General features: G+C 39.2%; 1 protein-coding gene across 1 annotated transcript in view; it reads right to left on the bottom strand.

Moving 5' to 3' along the window:
- The window catches only part of TRAPPC10 (trafficking protein particle complex subunit 10), a gene marked incomplete at its 5' end in the record, with an annotated part of 48275 nt that extends 27455 nt beyond the window's left edge, over positions 1–20820 (bottom strand). The window contains 7 exons of the mRNA XM_082497008.1: positions 1895–2142; positions 3162–3273; positions 4394–4589; positions 6316–6512; positions 7618–7753; positions 8456–8537; positions 20730–20820. Of these exons, the coding sequence (XP_082353134.1) occupies positions 1895–2142; positions 3162–3273; positions 4394–4589; positions 6316–6512; positions 7618–7753; positions 8456–8537; positions 20730–20820 (1062 nt within the window). The remainder of the gene's footprint in view (positions 1–1894; positions 2143–3161; positions 3274–4393; positions 4590–6315; positions 6513–7617; positions 7754–8455; positions 8538–20729) is intronic.
- Between the last annotated feature and the right edge of the window lie 263 nt (positions 20821–21083).

Here is a 21083-nt window from a genome sequence, read left to right as displayed (position 1 = left end):
GTTAGGAAAAATGTCTATAAATATACTACTACTTTCCTAAGGAGACATTAGATTTAACTGAGACTGAAATTAAAAGTACACTAAGAAGCAGATTAAAAAAAAAAAAAACAAACAGGAAAAAAATAAATTAGTCTAAGTTTCCTTCACAACAATAAGTTTGTTAATCAAAGGACATCTGTCACAGACAACTAATTAAAGAATGAAATTAAAAGCAAACAAAAAAACAACAACAAAAAAAAAAAAAAAAACAAAACAAGAGACACCAAGATGGGATTATCAGTCATGACATGATAGAGAAAGACAGGACAGTTCGATACTAGAACATTTCAAGAACTAAAGATCTGGAATATAACCACAACAACAGTGTCTCAAAATCTTGTTCATAAACAACGCAAAAAATATTCCTTTTAGAAAGGCTATTAAAGTCTTGAAACCCATAATAAACTAGGTAATTGACTAATGTGATAGGAAAGTTCAACATGCAAGCACAATGCATTTGAAAAAATCTGAATTCTGAAAGAATTTTCAGGAAGAGAAAGATCATCAAAACAGAGTAGTTTAGATTTCCACTGTGTTCAGTTGTGTCAAGCCTGTATTAAGAAAAAGGATCACAACAGGGATAACTACACAAATAAGTTGTACTATCTCACAGCCTGAACACCTGCATTCAGTTTGGATCACCACATCAAGACAGAAACAGCAGAGATAAGAGACAGCGCAGAGAAGAGCTCCAACATCGGAGGCACAGGACAGACTTGGGGTGGAGCAAAAGGGGAACTGCAGGAAGGCAGCATGTATTTATTTTGGAAAGAAAAAAAAACACCACAACACACACACATGAAACATAATATCTGTGGGATTTACATGTTAGTTTCAGAATACATGAAGGTGTCAGTAATGCATCTGAAGTAGATTTTCTGTTTCTAAATGCAGATGAACAGATGGAACTTACTACCACAATGTCAGATAGACAAAAGTTAGCAGCTACTCTTATAACAGCACAGATAAAACTACACAGAATCAGACACCCTCGGCATTAAGGACATGGATCAGTCACCAGGTGAAATCCAGAAATATTCTCATGCACACTACACTGTTCTTAAAGTTGTGTTTCAATTCATAGACATACGCGGTCATACATGGAGGATGATCAGTGTACAACATCCCTGACAAAGCCTCTTTAAAAGGTTAAAAACCACCAGCAGAAACTAAAGTATGGAAGAAGGAGAGGTAAAGCATGGAGGCATGCAACATGACAAAACCAGCTTTGAGCGTTTTCACTTGTTTCTATCTCTTTCTTCTGTCATTGAAAGAGATAGCCAGAGACACATGTATAACACAGAAGAGTATTACCGAGCACCAAAAGGAATCACAAAGTAAGAACCACAAAAGGCAATCAAAGCAGCATCCAACTTGCAAGGCACTAAGAAGCCCTACTGTAGATACTGCTTCTAGTTCAAAATTGCTTTTTGGAACAGACTATTAGCCTGCATATCAGCATATTAACCACTCTGCCTTATTTTCTTCAATAAAACACTGCTATAGATTTAAATGATGGGAACTATAGCTCAAAAGACTGGTAATAAATCCAGGAAAGAAGTGGACAAATTACCTACCAGCTTAAGAAGTTAACTTTCCAGGTGAAGACTAGAATACTTTAACTAAACACAGGTTTGGTTTTCGGATGTGATGTCTCCAAATTTCTTTCCAAAGACATCCTCACGATGAAACATTCAACTGTAGCACCATTACAATCTGTTATTACAGCATCATTTTGATAACTCACAGCCAGTGCTTACTGTATTCTGGTCACCGACATCTAAACTTCAAAAATCTTGTTAGATCATCATTGGATAAAATCATTCACATAATGGAATATATTACACTGACTCACTTCTAATAGCTTGAGTTCTTGCACACAGTTGTGAAGAAGCTCCAATGCTCTTTGGGAAACCTCCCATGGCCTCTGCAGGAAGATTAATAACGTGCACTGGCGAGAAAATAGGTAACTACGCAAGTCCAGTAGAGTTGCTTCTTGATTTTGAATTAGCTCTCTCTTCTCCATGTCTATTGGTTTTCGGAGAATTAAACCATTCCAGCTTCTCACTGGCTGGCAAAAAAACGTCAGCCAGTTTGCACCATCTAAGTAAATAAAGTTAATATCCAAGTATCAATCACTGCTTTCTATCAAAGCCTCTTCTTCCTGTCTCCAGAGGCTGTGAGCTGGCTTATTCTTTCTAAAGTTTATCATATGGATAAATGACTTAATGTCTTAACTTCAAAAACAAAACAAAAAACAGCAGAACTTCCACAGCTAAGCAGATAACTGAACATTCAAACCCCATAGGATTTTTGACTTAATTGCATACGTTACTAGTATAGTGGCAATCAGTTTGAAATGTATTTCTTCAATTAAGCCTATCTGAAGTTCAAAAACAAGCTTTATCTACTCAAATATTTGTTACTCAGCCATCACGGATAGACATCCCCTCACTTTCAGCTATAGCATCAGGTTCAGTCAGGACAAATATATTTCTCTGCAATTACTCCTGCACTATATTTTTACAGACTCATAACACATACCTGACAAAAACTGTTATATAACATATGCTTTAGCTCATTAAAACAGTTTAAAATTATTTGATACTTCTTGCACAGTAATTTTGCCTGAAGAGGAAGTTAAATTTTCTGTAGTGCAGATTAAGCACATATTTCTATTCAGTTTTGTAGTGATTACTAAATGTCTCGTGTAATTTGAGGCAAAACCAAATGCATTTCTCCAGGAAGCTCTTTATTGAATAACTTAGCAGTGAGCTGTGAAAACAGCAATTGTATCCCTGCCAGATCCATATTTAGGTAACTACAGAATTTCAGGGCTCTGTAACAATCATCGAGTAAAACCAAAACGCAGGTGTTCATTAAAAATTGCTTCCAAGCCTCAGAGATGAAAAACAAAACTTTAGTAGACTATAGCTGATGTGCACTGAGTTTGCATACCACATAAAACAAGAGCACAAACTGCCTAGTACGTCTTCACTGCAACGTACCATCTTTTTCTCCCATGTACACACATGGTAGCCAAAGCTCTGGGTTGTTTAGCGGAAGCATAGTGAAGAAAATTAATACACTTAACATTTATTTAACGTTTTAAAGACACTTACCACCAGCCCCAAAGTTGACAACGTATTGAGAAAACAAGGCATCCAGTTCATCATACTGCACTAGCGCATCCTCAAATTGCTGCAGCATCTCAAAGACGAAGGCCAGTTCTTCCTTTTGACACACAAGCAATACAAGGAGCATGTTATTGATATTAGTCATGTCTGGTATTACAGCTTGCCTCCATCCATACATAGAGCTCTAGGAACTACTTTTTTTTCAACATTCTTCCCTTTTCAGTATTCACACATACAGGAAAAACTGCACAGTAGCAGATGCGCCATTTCTTTCTAACACAAGGAGATTCACAAAAGAAGATAAAGTCATACAGCTATGTCAGTAAATTCTGTTGTGTATCCAAATCCTGATTCACTACAAGATATTGTTCATACATCTATTAAAAGTCAGAGTTCCAAAAAAAGAAAAAGTTTGCTGAAAACTCATCTCCCATATTAGCAATATTTTTTTCTCGCTCTGTTTACACTGTGAAGGCACCAATCGCAGTATCAATAAAGGTTCAGTTGTACACAGAGAAGAGGGCCAAAGTGGAAAGGAGAAAAAGTTTGAAAATTAGATATATCATATGCAAGAGGTAGCACATGAAGTCAAAGGAGACATGAAGATGAGGCGGAATTGGTGTGTAGAACAGCACTGTACAAGGATCAGAAAATTCCAAAGGAATCAAGACCTTTAATTCTATCAAACAAGAGTTTCTTGCTTTTCTCTATACCAGCTAAAGCAAAGACATATTTAGAAATATTAAAAAATTGAATTCAAAGCATTCTCTATATGGATTACTTCAAAATAGACACTTTTCTAAAAATCACTTCCATGCAAACTGACAATAATCTAAACAAAGAAAGCATAGCAAACTCATATTAGATACCAATTACAAGTTCGATTGTCTTTGCCCAGGCACAGTAATGGGACATTCACTGAAAATTCAAGAACAACTACTAAAACACTTTCTAGATGCAATTTGTCTGCTTCAGGTTCATAAAACTTTGACAAGCCTGAAAAGATTCTGCTTCTGTATTGGCACTGTATTACAATGTAACACAAACCTGCTGCAAACAAGACCTAAAAATGCTGCTTTTATACCAGTCTTCATATTTCCTGCCCCAACCCTCAAAGAATGAGCAGAACATTAAAAGTACCAGAAAGCCACCTACAACAACAAGCCATTATTAAAACTAAGACTCAAGTTCTGTCTTCAATAAAAAGAAACTCTTACCTGAACCATGAAATACTCGCAGAAGCTCCACCCTGGCTCAGTCCTTTTCTCCCTCAAAGTCCTCATGTCATCTTCAAACTTGCCTAAGTTTTTGGTAAAAGACATGAGAAGTAATGTCCTGAGTTTGGTCAGGAAGGCATTCCAAGATTCCTGAGAACGGGAAGAGTCTTTCAAAGGGTCAGAAAGTACCACACATCTGTAAAGAGATTGATAAAAATTATTTTTGAGGAGGTAATCATAAAATTCACATATAAATGCACAGTTGAATACTGTACATACCTGACCGATTCAGAGCGAACAAAATTTAGGTTTTCATTCAACACTACTCAGAGGAAAACAGCAAGGTTGAGGGTTATGTTTGTTTGCTGGGGAGCGGGTATGTTAGCGTTTTGTTGAGTGGGTTGTTTTGTTTGCTTGTTTTTTGGTGGCTTTTTAAAAACTTTTCCATGTATGTTTAAGTCTGTGATGTAGTTTACAAGAAGAGTTAAATGTTTTCCACAAAATGAGTACTATAAAGCTTTACTTTTTTTGAAGCAAATAATGGATACATTATTCCAATTACTTAAACATAAGTAACACTGTAGCTATCCAAGAAAAAAAAAGTCTGCTTAGCAGAACGGTAATTATAGTCACTTCTGGCAAGGATTATGCAAGATACAAATCAAGATCCATTAGATCATATATAGTCAGCCTTTGCTAAGTCACTTAAAATAATCATCCTTAATATATTCTTACAGTATCTCGATTTGTTTTTACACATCCTATGTGCTAAAACTTCCACTGCTTTTATAAGAAAATAAACAAACTGATCCCATTAATTCACAAACAAATCTGCCTTTTTTAGAGCATTTTCTTTCTTTAGTTTTTCTATCACGATTCAGTAACATTCAAAAAACTGCCAATACCTCTAAAGGCAGGAAAATCTCTCATTTAAGTAAAACATCACTTCTGGTTAGAAAGTCATCTTATCCTACAGCAAAGTCATTAAACTAAGCCAATCAGTCAGTTAGAAACCAAAAGCAAACTGAATTGGAGTTGTTCAAACTATTTGCCCAAATAATCCTGTAACGCACCAAACACTGTCTAGCTACAAAGAAAGTGCTGCCAATGTACAGCATGTTATAACATGCTGACCTGCCAGTCACTGTCAGTTCACAGCAAGGTACAATGAGTGCTTCCATCTACTCTTTTCAACTTCAAGTGTTTATCCTGTCACTCATTCTTAGGGGGAAAATCTCCTGTTTAAAGTTAACTCTTAAGCTTAAAAGAAAAAAGTGTAATATATATTAATAGATTCAGTGCAATGTTTCAGAATAAGGAAGACAATTATCTATTAAAGTTGATTCCAAATTAAGATTTGTGTATTTTACTGACTTTAATGAAAGCAGAAACAGTTTCATATATTCATTATTATTTTCCTTAGAATAAAAACATCTGAAAAAAAAATGGCTTTAAGTCAATTATCTCATAGCAGAAAGGTGACCAAGTGGAAGCCAGAAAGTACAATGGTAAAAAATAAGCCCCGTTGGCTTCATATTCCCCTCTCACCTCACTCCCACTACCTGTAATTTTGGTAACATTTTTAAAAGCACCGAAGCAAACAAAAACCCCTGAAGTTCTAAAAACTGGTTATTACCACACTGTTCCCCTTAAACCTCTCCTAGCCAGGGAGGAGATACTTGAAAGCTTTTTAAAACATATTTCAAAGCCACCACAAATCCGGTAAGAACTGAACATAAACTTCTCCCTTTATTGCTTGTGTCAGCCTTCTTCAAAGCATAGGTCTTATGATACCATCAGTTTGAATGTTGAACACCAAGGAAAGTCCTTAAATGAGCAAGGAACCTGTTACATAGGGTTGAGTTTTTAAATAGGCACACCAGTCAAAAGGTTAAAATGTTGGCAAGTAAAAGAACGCTTACCTGTCACTTTGTTTGTTACAGAAGTCATTTCTTATTTTATCTACTATAGAGGTTCGGGGAAGGATATTTGTTTTGTTCTTTTTCTTGGCATCACTCTCCACTACCACAATTAGCCAGTCCACTGAGTTGTGAGCTTTGAGAACATTCTGCCACTTGGTGATGTCATCTTTGACTGTAGTTTTGTACACTTCCGTGTCCTGGGATGAGAAGTAGTGAATCATCAAATCAAACAGACATTCTGAACAATTTCAAAAGGCAAATTTTGTTCCAACAGAAGACAAACAGAAAGACATATCAAATAGAATTAGCAACAATAAGTTCATATACTGAAAAAAATCAAATGAGGTAAAGCACAGCAAGGTTTTGGTCTTTGAATTTAATTTATTTTGAGTATTTTGGTTAACAACAAATATATCTTAGCATTTAGTATATTATCATTCTTTAGATTACTGAAATTAAGATTTTTAAACATAATCTAAACCCTTATTTTACACATTTTTGAACTTTACAACAAAAACATCTTTGAAATTACAAAGCTGAACTGTTTTATTCTCACATAGCAACAGAAGTGTAATATTTGTGCTTTCTAACACTACTTAAATCTTAACCTGTTCAAAAGCTTTTTTATAAAAATCAAAAACACACTGAAGTGTTGTTTGGCACTTTTTTGGCCTCTGGCTTGGTTTTAAACAGATCATTTCAGACAACTCTTAAGGCTGTTATGGATACTTTTTGATTGGTCACAGATCAGATGTCACCTTTGTTCTTCAACTGGATAATTAATTCCTAACAAAGGCCAACCAAAAAGCAGTGAACTGTAGATAAACGGGATTAAGACATTCCAAATCTTGCCCAGTTTAGATTGCTGACTTATACTAATACCTGACACATGGAAGATGAACTACAGAAAAAACCACATATCTTAAGATTTAACCTCGTGAATAGATCCTAACTGAAATACCCTGGTCACGTTTCTCTATTATGAAGCAAGTGTGCTGTGCTAATGCAGTAACATCCTGGTTTTTTTCGTGACAAAGTACGAAAAACAGATTATTCAAAAGCCTGTCCTCTTAGTGTCAAGCAACATTACAAAGAAATACTGCTTATGGTAAAAAGTACTCAGGCTGACTAAGTTTTGTCTCCAATAATATTGAGTATGCAAGCTTACGCAGTGCGGACTTAATTGTTCAAATAGGCATGAAAAGCAAATGAAAAGTACTAGAGAACAGAAGCAGAAAGTCAAAACACTTTCATTTTTAAATCTGAGCAGTCAGTTTTTCATGATGTTTTCCTGATACTCACACAACATTCTGTCCAATAAATATGAAGAAAGGGAAAAGTCAAGAGAGCCTTATTCCCCTCTTTGGGCAGTAGTTCCTCTTTAAACTGAACAAAGTTAGATTCTAGATGAATCATCTTCGGAGCACGGCCGTAAGACCTGCAAAGTTTAAAAAATGAAATCAGTGGATGAGATATACATAGCAGAATAAAAAAACCAAACATGTATTTTGGGGAAGAGGAATAAACTGAAATACTATGGTATTGAAAACTCACAATCTATGCTTACTGCAGTTTGCATAAAGTTAATTAAATTTGGTATCACTTGAAATGAGATAGATGCTCCTTTCCGCAAGAACAGGAGCTTAAAGCTTTTCAGCTTTCATTAAAAGATTTTCTGTATCTCTAGGACCTGTAAAAGTAGAAAATTCCAAATAAGAAAATTCCCAAAATTTGTTTCCAATTGGAAAACAACATGCCATACCAAACTTCTTGCAGGAAAGTGTATCTAATTCCACGTAAATTCTACTTATACTCTCATTAAGAAGAAAGCATGTCACTTTCAGAACATGGCTACCAAAGCACATCAAAGCACACACCAAGACAAACCCACAAACCACAAAACCAAAAAGAGAAACACAGCATTACTATAATTTTTATTTAGGTGAAGTTCAACATAGCTGAGTGGAAATGATCATCCTGAACAAAGTTTACCTTGATTATCTAAGTTCTCCTTTCCTCAAGTCAGTTGTTACATTCAACTCACATTATGGTAAGAGCTTCTCAGAACACAACAAATACAAAGCTTACCAAGTCAAAAACACACACTGAAACAGTATCACAGAATAAAATGTCAGTTTACCTCCTCCATTCCATGGGTTCTCTAGGAAGCTGCTGAGAAAGTGTAGGATATAAGGAAGTAAATAAATTCTGATCTCCAGCACCTAAAAGTGAAAAGCATTAATCTATTACCATGTGCAAATTATAGAAGAGAGATTAATAACATATACTATTAATGGTTTGTTGTTTCAATAAAATGAAGTAATTTTGTCTGCTATGCGGAAACTCAAGTCTAGCACTGAACTAGACTTTTTTAAATCACATGCTCTCACGACCTAACACAACACCTTAACATGGCACGTAATACATATACTGTTAGAACTTCTGTTATGATTTTCCACATAGCTACATAATCCATATACCAAATAAAGTATCATCCATATAGCTGGTCCAACTCTAAAAACTAAACAAGCAACTCCTTAGCCGGAACCATTGGCTAAACAAAGTATATTTTAAAAACCTCAAGAATTTAGCCTTCACAAACCAGAAGACTTGTTAGAAAGTGGTTCACATCCCTTCTGTAGCTGGGCCTACCATGAGAAAATTAGCATTAGCACATGTTCTGTGCTTTACTGGGTTTGATTCCTCTCTCCCCATTATTCTGGAGCTGCTGTTAATATGAAGCAGCTCTCTGCCACCACGCTGTCCTTGTTGCCTTCAGAAACATCAGGTCTGTTAACATGGTGCAGGTCCCCTGAAGCTGGCGCTACACTGACACACAGATCTGTGGTCAGGCTTTAATCCCTTGGGCTTTGAACAACTGCATTAAACGCAATGCCCTTGGAATAGCTACTAACACACGATAGAACAAAATGTAGGGTTCACCATACAAAAAAAAATTATTATCAGTAGCTTATGAATATCATTTCTTAAATTCTGTTCTTTTCCTTTGGGTACAGGGAAGACACGACAAGGAAAAGACAGGCTTAAAGTTAGTCTTATTTCCGATGGTTACCAGCATCTTTGAGCAAAGAGATGGTAAACTCTGGAACAGGGTGCTTTGTCAGACACGTTTGGATCCAAACTGACCAGTTGGCCATATTAGCCAACACACAATGTCCAAATAGTCTTTCATGATGCTTAAACAGAAGACATGGCATTTGATGTCTAGCAAACAAAAACATCCACATGAGAAGGGAGTAAGGTCTAAAATATATTTGCCACTGCATTTGATCATAGTTCTAAAATCTGTTATGTCATGTGCACTCTCTAAATCTGGGAGAATGAGCTCACCCATACTAGTTTAATGGTATCACTTATTAAATCTCTCATCTGCATGTTGCCCTGAGTTATCACAGTTATTGGACCCTTCCCTGTACTTCCTCCTTACTGACTGCCCCACCTTTGGCTGACTGCATTCTCTTCTACCAGAAAATGCAATTTGATTCTAAAAAATTGTTTATTTCCTCGGAGACTCTACTCTTGCCCCATTGCTACATTTTCCAAATAAGATTTTAACAGGCATATATGCAATTCTTCTATTTCCTGGTAGTTTTCCACCAGTTTCCTTTTTATAATCATCTGCCATCATATAGCCCAACCTGAACAGATTTTCTTCTTAACTTCCTGTGCAACAGGCAGCTAAAGCTAGAGAAGTACCTGACATCTTTTCTTCTCTGCCCCACCACGCAATCCCATTTCCCGCCACACAGCCAGAAATTACCTCTACAGTAGCTTAGCACACTTTAATTTGGCTTGGAAACCCTCTTCTAGTCATAGAATGGTTTAGGTTGGAAAGGACCTTGAAGATCATCAAGTTCCAACCCCCCTGCCATAGGCAGGGACACCTCCCACTAGACCAGGTTGCTCAAAGCCCCATCCAGCCTGGCCTTAAATACCTCCAGGGATGGGGCCTCAACAACCTCTCTGGGCAACCTGTTCTAGAGCCTTACCACCCTCAAAGTGAAAAACTTCTTCCTAATGTCTAATCTGAACCTGCCCTCTTCCAGTTTTAATCCATTCCCCCTCATCCTATCGCTGCATGCCCTAGTAAAAAGTCCTTTCCCAGCTGTCCTGTAGGCCCCCTTTTGGTACTGGAAGGCCACAATAAGATCTCCCCAGAGCCTTCTCTTCTCCCAGCTGAACAGCCCCAACTCTCTCAGCCTCTCCTCATAGGAGAGGTGCTCCAGCCCTCGGATCATCCTCACGGCTCTCCTCTGGACACGCTCCAGCAGGTCCACGTCCTTCTTATGTTGGGGACTCCAGAGCTGGATGCAGTACTCCAGGTGGGGTCACACCAGAGTGGAGTAGAGGGGCAGAATCACCTCCTTTGACCTGCTGGCCACACTTCTTTTGATGCAGCCCAGGATACGGTTGGCCTTCTGGGCTGCGATCGCACACTGCTGGCTCATGTTGAGCTTCTCGTCAATCAGCACACCCAGGTCCTTCTCCTCAGGGCTGCTCTCCAGCCATTCCCCGCTGAGCCTGTATTTGTGCTTGGGATTGCCCCGACCCAGATGTAGGACCTTGCTACTTGGCCTTGTTGAACTGCATGAGGTTGGCTTGGGCCCACCTCTCCAGCCTGTCCAGGTCCCTCTGGATGGCATCCCTCCCCTCCAGCATGTCTACCTCACCAAACAGCTTGGTATCATCAGCAAACTTGCTGAGGGTGCACTCGACCCCACTGTCCATGTCACTGACAAAGATGTTAAACAGTACAGGCCCCAGTACCGACCCCTGAGGAACGCCACTTGTCACTGCTCTCCACTTGGACATCGAGCTGTTGACCGCAACTCTTTGAGTGCGACCGTCCAGACAGTTCTTTATCCACTGAGTAGTTAATTTGTCGAATCCGTGTCTCTTCAATTTAGGGACCACGATATCGTGTGGGACAGTGTCAAACGCTTTGCACAAATCCAAGTAGATGACATCAGTTGGTCTTCCCTTGTCCACTGCCGCTGTAACCCCTTCGTAGAAGGCCACCAAATTTGTCAGGCATGACTTGTCCACACATCTTTTCCAAATTTTCTCATATATATTGTTTTGATTACTGTCCACTAGCATAATTCTATCACTGCACAATAATCACGGAATCACAGAATTTTCAGAGTTGGAAGGGACCTCTAGAGATCATCTAGTCCAACTCCCCTGCTAAAGCAGGATTGCCCAGAGCACATTACTCAGGACTGCATCCAGGTGGGTCTAGAAAATCTCCAGAGAAGGGGACTCCACAACCTCCCTGGGCAGCCTGTTCCAGCGCTCTGTCACCCTCACCATAAAGAAGTGTTTCCATGTATTTGAACGGAACTTCCTGTGTTCTAACTTGTGCCCATTACCCCTCGTCCTGTTACTGGGAACCATTGAAAAGAGCCTGGCTCCATCCTCCTTCAACCCACCCTTTAGATACTTGTACGCCATAATAAGGTCTCCCCTCAGCCTTCTCTTCTCCAGGCTAAAGAGTCCCAGCTCTCTCAGCCTTTCCTCATAAGGGAGATGCTCCAAGCCCTTAATCATCTTAGTTGCCCTTCGCTGGACTCGCTCCAGCAGTTCCCTGTCCCTCTTGAACTGGGGAGTCCAAAACTGGACACAGTATTCCAGTTGTGGCCTCACCAGTGCAGAGTAGGGGGGGAGAATGACCTCCCTCGACCTACTGGCCACACTCTTCCCTATGCAGCCCAGGATTCCATTGGCCTTTTTGGCAACAAGGGCACATTGCTGGGCCATGGATAATTTACTGTCTACCACGACCGCCAGCTCCTTCTCCTCTGAGTTACTTCCCAGCAGGTCTGCCCCTAACCTATACTGGTGCCTAGCATCCTTCCTCCCCAGGTGCAAGACCTTGCACTTACTTTTGTTGAAACTCATTAGGTTCTTTGCCCAGCTTTCCAGCCTGTCCAGGTCACAGGCTGGATTATTTTGATAATAATCAAAGAATAAATTAAAGAGTCTGATTAGGTACCAGAATTAGCAAAACCAGATCTTCTAACATCTGATCAAAATAGCTATTATTCATTGATACAATTTCCTGGAAGAGCTTAAAAAAAAAAAAAAAAAAAAAAAAAAGAAGAAACAAAACCCCCCCACTCTACTGTTAGTGCTTTAGCCTTAAGCTTTCAGAGAGCTACTAAACAAGCACTTTATTCTTGACTCTTCACCTTCATCCTGTTCTGTCTGAATTAAGTGTACCATACCAAATCTTATTTAAGACTATAAATGAATGTCTAAAATGAATACCAAAGCAAGTGTTAGCCATATTGTTAATACTGTCTTCTACCAAGGTACAACATCTCTATGAGCGAGGACAGGGAGAACAGTCTATTGATTTGCAACTCATTACTGCCCACAGAAAGGGAAATATGGCTTACTGATTCAGCAACAGTATGATGACCACATCAAAATTACACCCTATGAAGTTTGGACCCTGACTGAAAGAACTACATATTTTACCTCTGGAGCACAAAGTGCTCTTTCTATACTACACCTAAAAATCCAATGTATGCCACAAAAAAAAGTTTCAGAATTCGGCATCTTGAGTAAAAAGGATTATTCCAGAATACATAGGAACTACTAAATGATAATGTTTAAGCACCCTGCTATTCCAGACAACCACGTCGTGTTATCAGCTTAAGAAAGATATATTTGCTCTAAAACCAGTCAATTTTTCCTCCTGCATTGGTTCTGAGGGCATATAAAATACACCTAAGAATGTGTTTTATGATCAAGGAAAGACAATCCTCTAGAATCAGAAGAAAAGAGAGAACAAACCTTCAATGCAAAATACATCAGCTATCTTTTGAACACAAACCAAACACCGCTACAACATATTACAAACACCCAAAGGACTATAACATTTCAGGTTCAGGTCAACTAGACCCTGTAATCAAAGTGTTTGAACTGCTCAAGTCAAGAACATTAACAATGAAGTTACCAGCAGGCAACACTAGCACAGCACCAATACAGGACAAACATCAAGATTAGTTAGTAGTAAAGACTTGTAACAACCATGAGACTGGCAAGATGCACACTGAATTGTTAACTGCTTGCTACTGGGCTGTGGGGAGGGAGACGACCACCTCACAGTCAGTAAACAGTAAGAGCACAACCTTCCCAAACAACAGAACAAAAAACCCTGAAAGATCACTCTAGTTTTGGAGTGGTAGCGTGCAAGATTCTTCTCACTCAAGAGACCTTAAGCATAGTAGAAGTCTCATTCTCTTCTGTATATATGCCTCTGAAGCATTAGTAGTTGTTGCATCCATGATCTACTTTCCAAAATATATATATATATATATATATATATATAAAAAAAACCCAAACAACACAAAAAACCCAACCAAATCCAAACCACATCCCTACAGGAATTTTTGCTTCTATCTGACTAAATTCTATGAATTTTGAATGAAACATTCCAAAACCACAAGTAACCCTGGAATTCAAACTTACAGCAAACCCCAAAAGCCTGCACAAAAGTCTGAGAATTGCTTCAAGGATTTTGTTGTAGTTATTGGGTATTTTGGGGGGTGGGTGGTGAGGGGCAGGTGTTTGTTTTGGTTGGGTTTTTTGGTTGAGCGGTTTGGGGTTTTTTTGTGGGTTAAAAAGAAAAAGAAAAAAAAAAAACACAAACCAAAAAAACCCCAACCCACCCAAAAAACAGACCAATGTGGATGGATGCCCAAGTACAACTGTATCACAGCAAATTCATTTCAGTAGATGGATCTCAACACTAAGCCCTCACTCAAAGGATCCTATGTAAAGGAGGAAAGAAGCTCCTAGCCAAAGTGTAAAGGATGATCAAACACAGGTGAAAAGGAGAAGGAAGGATGTGTGTAAATAGGAAAGAAAAGTAATTTTGGAATCCTATCATTACTGAAACCTTGCAGCCTTCTACAGAAGGGTTTTTTTCTTTTAGATTCTCACAGAATAAGACCTAAATTTCTCAATAGAGATAACTAGGGAGTAACATTAAAGAATCGTCCTTTCACTTAAAACACAGTAAGTAGTGCACATCTTGTGTTTTATTAAGTTTAGTTAATAGAAATATTTAATAAATAATATTAATCTAATTAGATTTCTATTTCAAATTTATTTGTATTTATGTACATTTTAAACATATATTCTACAGCTTCTCTAATTTATATTATAAATCTAGTAAGTATTTTGATTATTTTTTTTTTAGAATAGAAAAAACTGCTAATCTGTAGCCTCTAGAACACCCACCCCAGCTTTTAAACCATGAACGTCTAAATTAATCTACTACCCATCTGGATGTCAACACACACACCAAATTCAGAAAAACAGAGTCATTCTTTAAGCGATGCCACTCCCCGTATAGGGTGTTTTTGTATGTCAAGTGGTAAAACTTATTTTAACTAACAAAATAATAGAAAGCAGTAATGCTCAAATGATACACACTAAACAGAAACACTCTTGGAAAAAAGGAAGAAAGCACAAAGCACAGGTTTCCTTTCTTTCCACATTACAAAGTTCAGAAGGCATGCCCTTTGCCACTTATTTAAACACTTCACAAACAATTAAGACAAACAAGTATCCGTCCACAAATCACATGCAAATAAAGCAGCAGAACCTTAAAAGGGTTTTACAATAAGCCTAAATCAAGCACTGAATCAGACAGTGTAAGTTAAAAAACATTTATATGACCTTCAAAGACTTCATGTCCACCATTTGACATCCAAAACGTAAAGATGGCCAGATCAGGCAAAAGAGGAACAAAAACTTACTCAAAAGAATCTTGATTGTGAACCTGGCTGTAAAAGCTCATTACATAAACCAAGTAAAGAATGTCTTACTTTTGCTCAAGGACAGGCTGTATCTCTATACAGCTGCTCATAACCATAAACCTAATCCTGGCAAAAAATTCGTAAAATTACATTAGCCAAGAACTAAAATGAGCACCTAATGCCAAAACACCGTTTGTTTAGGTTACACCTTAATGCAAAGGTGACTGAGCATCCTGGTCAATAGAGCTCCAGAAGACAACATGAATGTTCAAACTACTCGTTTTTTTAAATTTTATGCTATTGGTGCCAGATTTTTCTTTTCTCTGTTCTTTCCTCTTTGACTTTCTCCCTGACATTTCGGTAGATCAAGTCAACACAGCCATCCTCCCTTCTAAGACACTTGTTCTGCTGCAAATCTGTACAGGAATGATATGAGAGCCAGAACGACCACCTTACCAGGATTCCCAAGAGGAACAGGCACTCTTTGTGGTAGCTGTCTGATACAAAAGAACCATAAAACACTAACATTTTTTAGTTTGATGCCTGCCTAAAAAAAACAAACAAACAAACAAAAAAAAAACACAAAAAAACCCCACCACCAAAATCCCCACGAATCTATTATTTTTTTCTAACACTTTCAAAATTTCTTAGCTGCTGTGGGCTTTGTCACTGAAGTATCTGACTATCTTACAATTAATTTGTTCCTCTAGAGGAAATTATCCCAACCCACTAACTACACAGGCAGTGTAAAACAAAAACTCCTGAGGTCAGATGACTAAAGCAGACAAATATTTTTCTTTGATACCAATGACAAACCCAGTCAACTGAGATAAAAGGCTTCAAATACCTTTAAAAGAGCTCAATGCCAAGACTACACTTTGGTGTGGGTTTGTTTAGTTTTTATGCCCAAATATCAGTCATGGCTAACCTTTCTGATCCCACTTCTTTTTCCACTGTCAAAGAGCTCTGCTGTGAAACTTTTTTCATAATTCCATAGCCTATTATAAGTGGATCCACCTGAAGTTTTGGAAGGTTGGTGGTTTTTCTTATTTTTTTCTTCTAAAGTCCTCCTCCCCTCAGCTGATTTTAAAAAGAGGTCTAAAAACTGAAATACAAAACAGCTTAATTGCTGTATAAAAATCTTAGCTGATTCACTAGTAGCCTGCAGAATAAAATCCTTTTAGTAAAACTTTACATCTCTACTTACTGCTGCATTACTAAATTTGTAAAATAGCGGTGAACGCTAACAAGAATATGCTGCTGCTTCTACACAACATATGTAATCAGGTATTTAAGTACAGAATAATATTGGATCAGCTACAAGATAGTGATGACTTACAATGCAGACAGGAGTCCTGTTTGAGAATAGGGAAAATACATTTATAGGCTATAGTTGTTTAAAGGCTCTCACTAACAGCAAATCTTTCTAATCACTTGTGCTACACAGCGCTTCTTGTTGGCACATTTTTTATTGCATCGGCCTACTAGTAACAGAACAACTTTTGAATCAAGCTCTTCCAGAAAAAGATGTAAAGTTCTTCCCACCCCATCCCCCTTTACTTTTATTAACCTTTTCTGTTTACACTGCTCTTGTAGATATTTGCAAACGTTTTCCATTCTCGGGCCTACAATGATTTTGCTGATGGTTTGCTCTTGCTGTATCACAGCACATTCTGAACATGGACCAGATAAAAGCTACGCATCCCATTCTCTCCAAAGATTATATATAAAATTCATTGTACTAAGAGTATTGACAGTGAGAACAAATATGCACACATACGATATATAAACAGACACTACAAGCTGATAAGGAATATGCAACAACTGCATGAAGATAATTACAAAAGAACAGCTTGGTAGGAAAGCTCTGAAAAACATATTAATTACTTCATTTAGCAGGATTGTCTTCAGTATTCAACTTCCTCTTCATATGGATAGACAGCATTAAAAATTTAAGTGCAAACCAGCTACAAAAGGACGAGTTCTTTCATCAGAACCCTTGGTTGATATATATGTGCAAGAACGTTATATTAAAAGTTCCAAAGACTTTCTCAAATTAAAGTTTCAAATAGGACTCACGACAAGGAAACAACATTGTTTAGGTTTCCTAGGAAAGTAATCTACATTGTTTTAAAGATTATGCCAAGTCAACATTGCAAGGAAACTGCCCAAGTTGAAGACGTCTGATGCAAACACTCAACTTCCCTCTTCAAATAAAAAACAATTAATGATGCTAAAAATAGTATTTCTACAGCAGCGAGAAAGCTAGAAGCCGACTCAAAATGCTTTGTAAACATGCAAGGTCTGGTAGCAATGAAGATAAATTGCTACAAACTTGAATTGAGAGTGTGCAAGGTAATGTGTCAGAGTGAGCATAACCACAGATGGACAGTGGAACTCCCCAATGGGTTTACAATCTAGTAAGATCGACAGTATAAAACCATGATTCAAACTAATTTGGAAAGGAGTCATCAAGGCACTTGATCCTAACTGACAAGAATGATTTAATACTAAACAGGATGCTGTCATCTTGAGAAAAGGGAAAAAAAAGACGTAAAGGTACAGCATCTTTCCGTGAATATACTACTTTTGCCAAACTTACAGAATAGGGTTGTCTGTTTGCCTAGAGAAAAGGTCTGTCAAAGTTTTTGGTTAGACAGTTTGTGCAGCTGAATTCTGTTAATCTAAACTCTCTACTAAAACTATGGGGTTTTGCCAGTAATATAAGTGCCATAAATACTAGTCTAATGTATCTACAAACAAATCCTGAGTACAAAACTATTAATTTACAGTACTAACATGAAAAGAGTAGTGACAAAAACTGCATTTGCAATTACGATCAAATATACAAGCCACGTGGAAATTGCCATTTCTATTCTATAGACCAAGGCCTGTACATACATACAGTGCTGAGTTCAGGACTGTACCAATACAGCAAATAACTACTGTTACAATATCGACTAACTCACAGATTTGAAAGCATAACTCTTTTTATCAAAGAAGCATTCCTTTCAGGGTACTGTCAAATTCATTTCAACTACATAAAAATATTTGTTTACAAAACATCTCTGGTATGCATAGTGTTGAAGTTTCATTCCAAACAAAACTATCTCTATGGTTCACCCTTATTAAGAATAAACCCTAAGGAGTATTTCATGACACAGATGTTTACCTGACAGAGATTAATCTAAAACTTGTAACAAGATGAAATACTTATGTTCTGAGACACAGCCTCACTTAATTTTCACTCTTCCTTCATATAATCACAAACTAGCCATCCCCTTGCAGGTCTGTTTTCTCCTCGTGTGCACCTGCGAGGTGGGGCAGCCATCCCAGACAACTCCAACTGCCTGAAATCGGAAACACCAAACAAAAGATAAACTGTATTTGTTGAACAGCTTCTAGTATCGTGGCTTTGAATGCATTTTCTAACAAACCAATACTGAGCCAACATTCCTTTTCCTGGAAGACCAACCTTCACCTCCTCATAAATCACTGGCAATATAGTGCTCAGAAGAGCTTTTCTTCAAGTAAGTAATTTTTGTTGAATGCATTCGTTTGAAATACTATGTTCTCTAAGTATTCCACTTCTTTGGACAGAGAAAAAAGGAAAATAAAGCAGCTAAAGCAAAATGCGTTATTCATTGAAAGCAAATGTTTTAGTTTAAAAAGTGTAGCAAGTCACCCTTACTACATTCATCAGAGATGTCATCTCTGAGCATTTTTGCTCAATTAGCCTTATTTTCTGAATTAGGTTGTTTCAGACCAAGGCGTTCTAGGCCATATCAGTAAAGATACTACTGTCATGCTTATTCACAACCCCAGAAATGATTCCTTTAGTCCAGGAGCAAAGCATACAAACGATACATAATATTCACCTCATATCTCATTTGCAAGTATGCTGCTACCATACTGTATGGTGGTAAGTCCAAAACATTTTGCAACCATGAAGTACGCTCACTCACTATATGAAATTAATATTCTTTTCAATATCAGATAAGCAAGCCTGAGGTAAAACTGCATGTACTTCAACAGACTGAAAGATATGTTACTTACTGAAATCACACAAGAACAGCAAGGACTGACATGCACCCCCACCGCTGCTGCACCGCCCCTCACCCAACTCAAGACTCTCCAATTCTGATTACAAGATAAAGCCAGCAAATCTAAAAAACAATCCACCATAGCCTGAACAGGAGCATAACAACAACAAGGAAGGCAATTATATCCTTCAGATGTTTCCAACAGGTACATTTTTCTGACTTTAAACCTGAAGTGAAACAGATTTCAAAAGTCTTGAAGTAGGTGAGTACAGAAGACTCAATACAGATAACACTGACTTCAGTTTATGAACTGCATCCAAAAAAAAAGAAAAAGTTTAAGAAAGAAGAAAGCATATTTATAAAATAGTCTGAAGAAAATATATATACACATAGAGTTCCATAATTACAGTTATGAGGTTACAGTTGGATATTTTTTCTAAATACCAATATCATTTAAGACCTTAACCATCACTAGTGCTTACTTTGTAATAAGACAGCACACACCTGTGAAATAGTTTCTATTTCACATGCACACAAAGCTTTCCCAGTGTTTTACTGATAAAGTGCAAATATGTAGTTGGTTATGTTATCAACAGAGACACTCTTGACTAAGAACAAACAGCCACTGGTTACATTTTGTTAAAAAAAAAAAAACAAAAAACAACAGAATTCTCTATGCTGATCTCATTCACCTTACTTTTTTTATTAAGAGCACTATATACGTAGTTCACGTGTTTGCTTTAAGTGAACTTTGTGTGCAACCCTCTATACCTGTAAGAGCACAGGAGCTCGCGGTTTCGATCAGGACTGGAGCGGAGCGCACATGTCCCAGCTGCCTGCCTCTCACACTTAAAAGAGCTAATTCATCGCTGGAACCACGCAATCCAGTTTGTTAAATAAACTGTCTCAGAGATGAAACCAAAGCACAGTAGTTAAAGATTAAATTATAATGTTAGTGGAAATCCATCGGTGGGAATCTCTCCTGGCCACAGAGGGGACGTCTTACTTCTCATGACTTCTCTTACCCTGAGCAAAACCACACAAAGCTCACTGGCACGAAGTTTGAGGTTTAAGATTTACTGTCATATTTGATTCTCTTTCCCTAAGCCCCTGTAAGCACGACGTTCGTTTTTGTTATTTACTACAAACATACAGAGGCAAACCCAAGTTTGCCCACTGCCACTAAAGGGGGGTGGGGGGGGGGGATGGGGGTAAGAGCGACACACTCCACCAACAGCCCCCTGCAGGCGCCGCGCCCCCCAGCCCCGAGGGCCGGCACCCACAGCCGCCCGCCACCCCCGCCGGGGCGTCCCTCCCAACCCGCCGCCCTCCGCCCGCCTCGCCCCGTTCCCCCTTCGCCGCCGAGCCGGTACCCCGCAACAGACCCCGGGATTCAGCGCCGCGGGCCCGCCGGCACCGCCGCCGGACCCCGCCCCGGGCCGCCCTTCGGAGCGGGGGCAACCGGCCGGGCCCCCCCCTCACCGCTCCGGACGGCCATTACTGCCCTGCCCTGCCCCGCCCCCCCCCCCCCTCACCGACCGTTAACGCCCGTCTGGGGGCGCGGGGGCGCACTCACAGGTGACGATGGGCTTGTTCTCCATGGTGTAGATCACCGGGGGCTTCTCCCTGCCCTCCTCCTCGGCGGCCGCCGCCGCGGCGGAGTCCATGAGCGGGCGGGGTCCTCAGCCCCGGCTCCCCCGCCCGCTCGGCGCCATGGAAACGCTGCCGCCGCCGCCGCCGCCGGGGGGGCTGGGCTGGGACGGGGCCGCTCCGCTCCGCCTCGGGGCCTGCTGGCGCGGCGCGTCCCCCCCCCCGCCCGCCTCCCCCCACCCCTTTCCCCGCGTCCCCGCAGCGCCGCTCCGGAGGGGAAGGCGGGCGAGCTCATCCGCTTCCTGGATCAGCGGCTGAGCATTACCGCTTCCGGGGAGCG

This window comes from Vanellus vanellus, assembly GCF_965231255.1.
Source record: "Vanellus vanellus genome assembly, chromosome: 1".
Classification (NCBI taxonomy): domain Eukaryota; kingdom Metazoa; phylum Chordata; class Aves; order Charadriiformes; family Charadriidae; genus Vanellus; species Vanellus vanellus.
The sequence above is the reverse complement of the archived record's forward strand: the minus strand, read 5'-3'. Positions and strand labels throughout refer to the sequence as shown.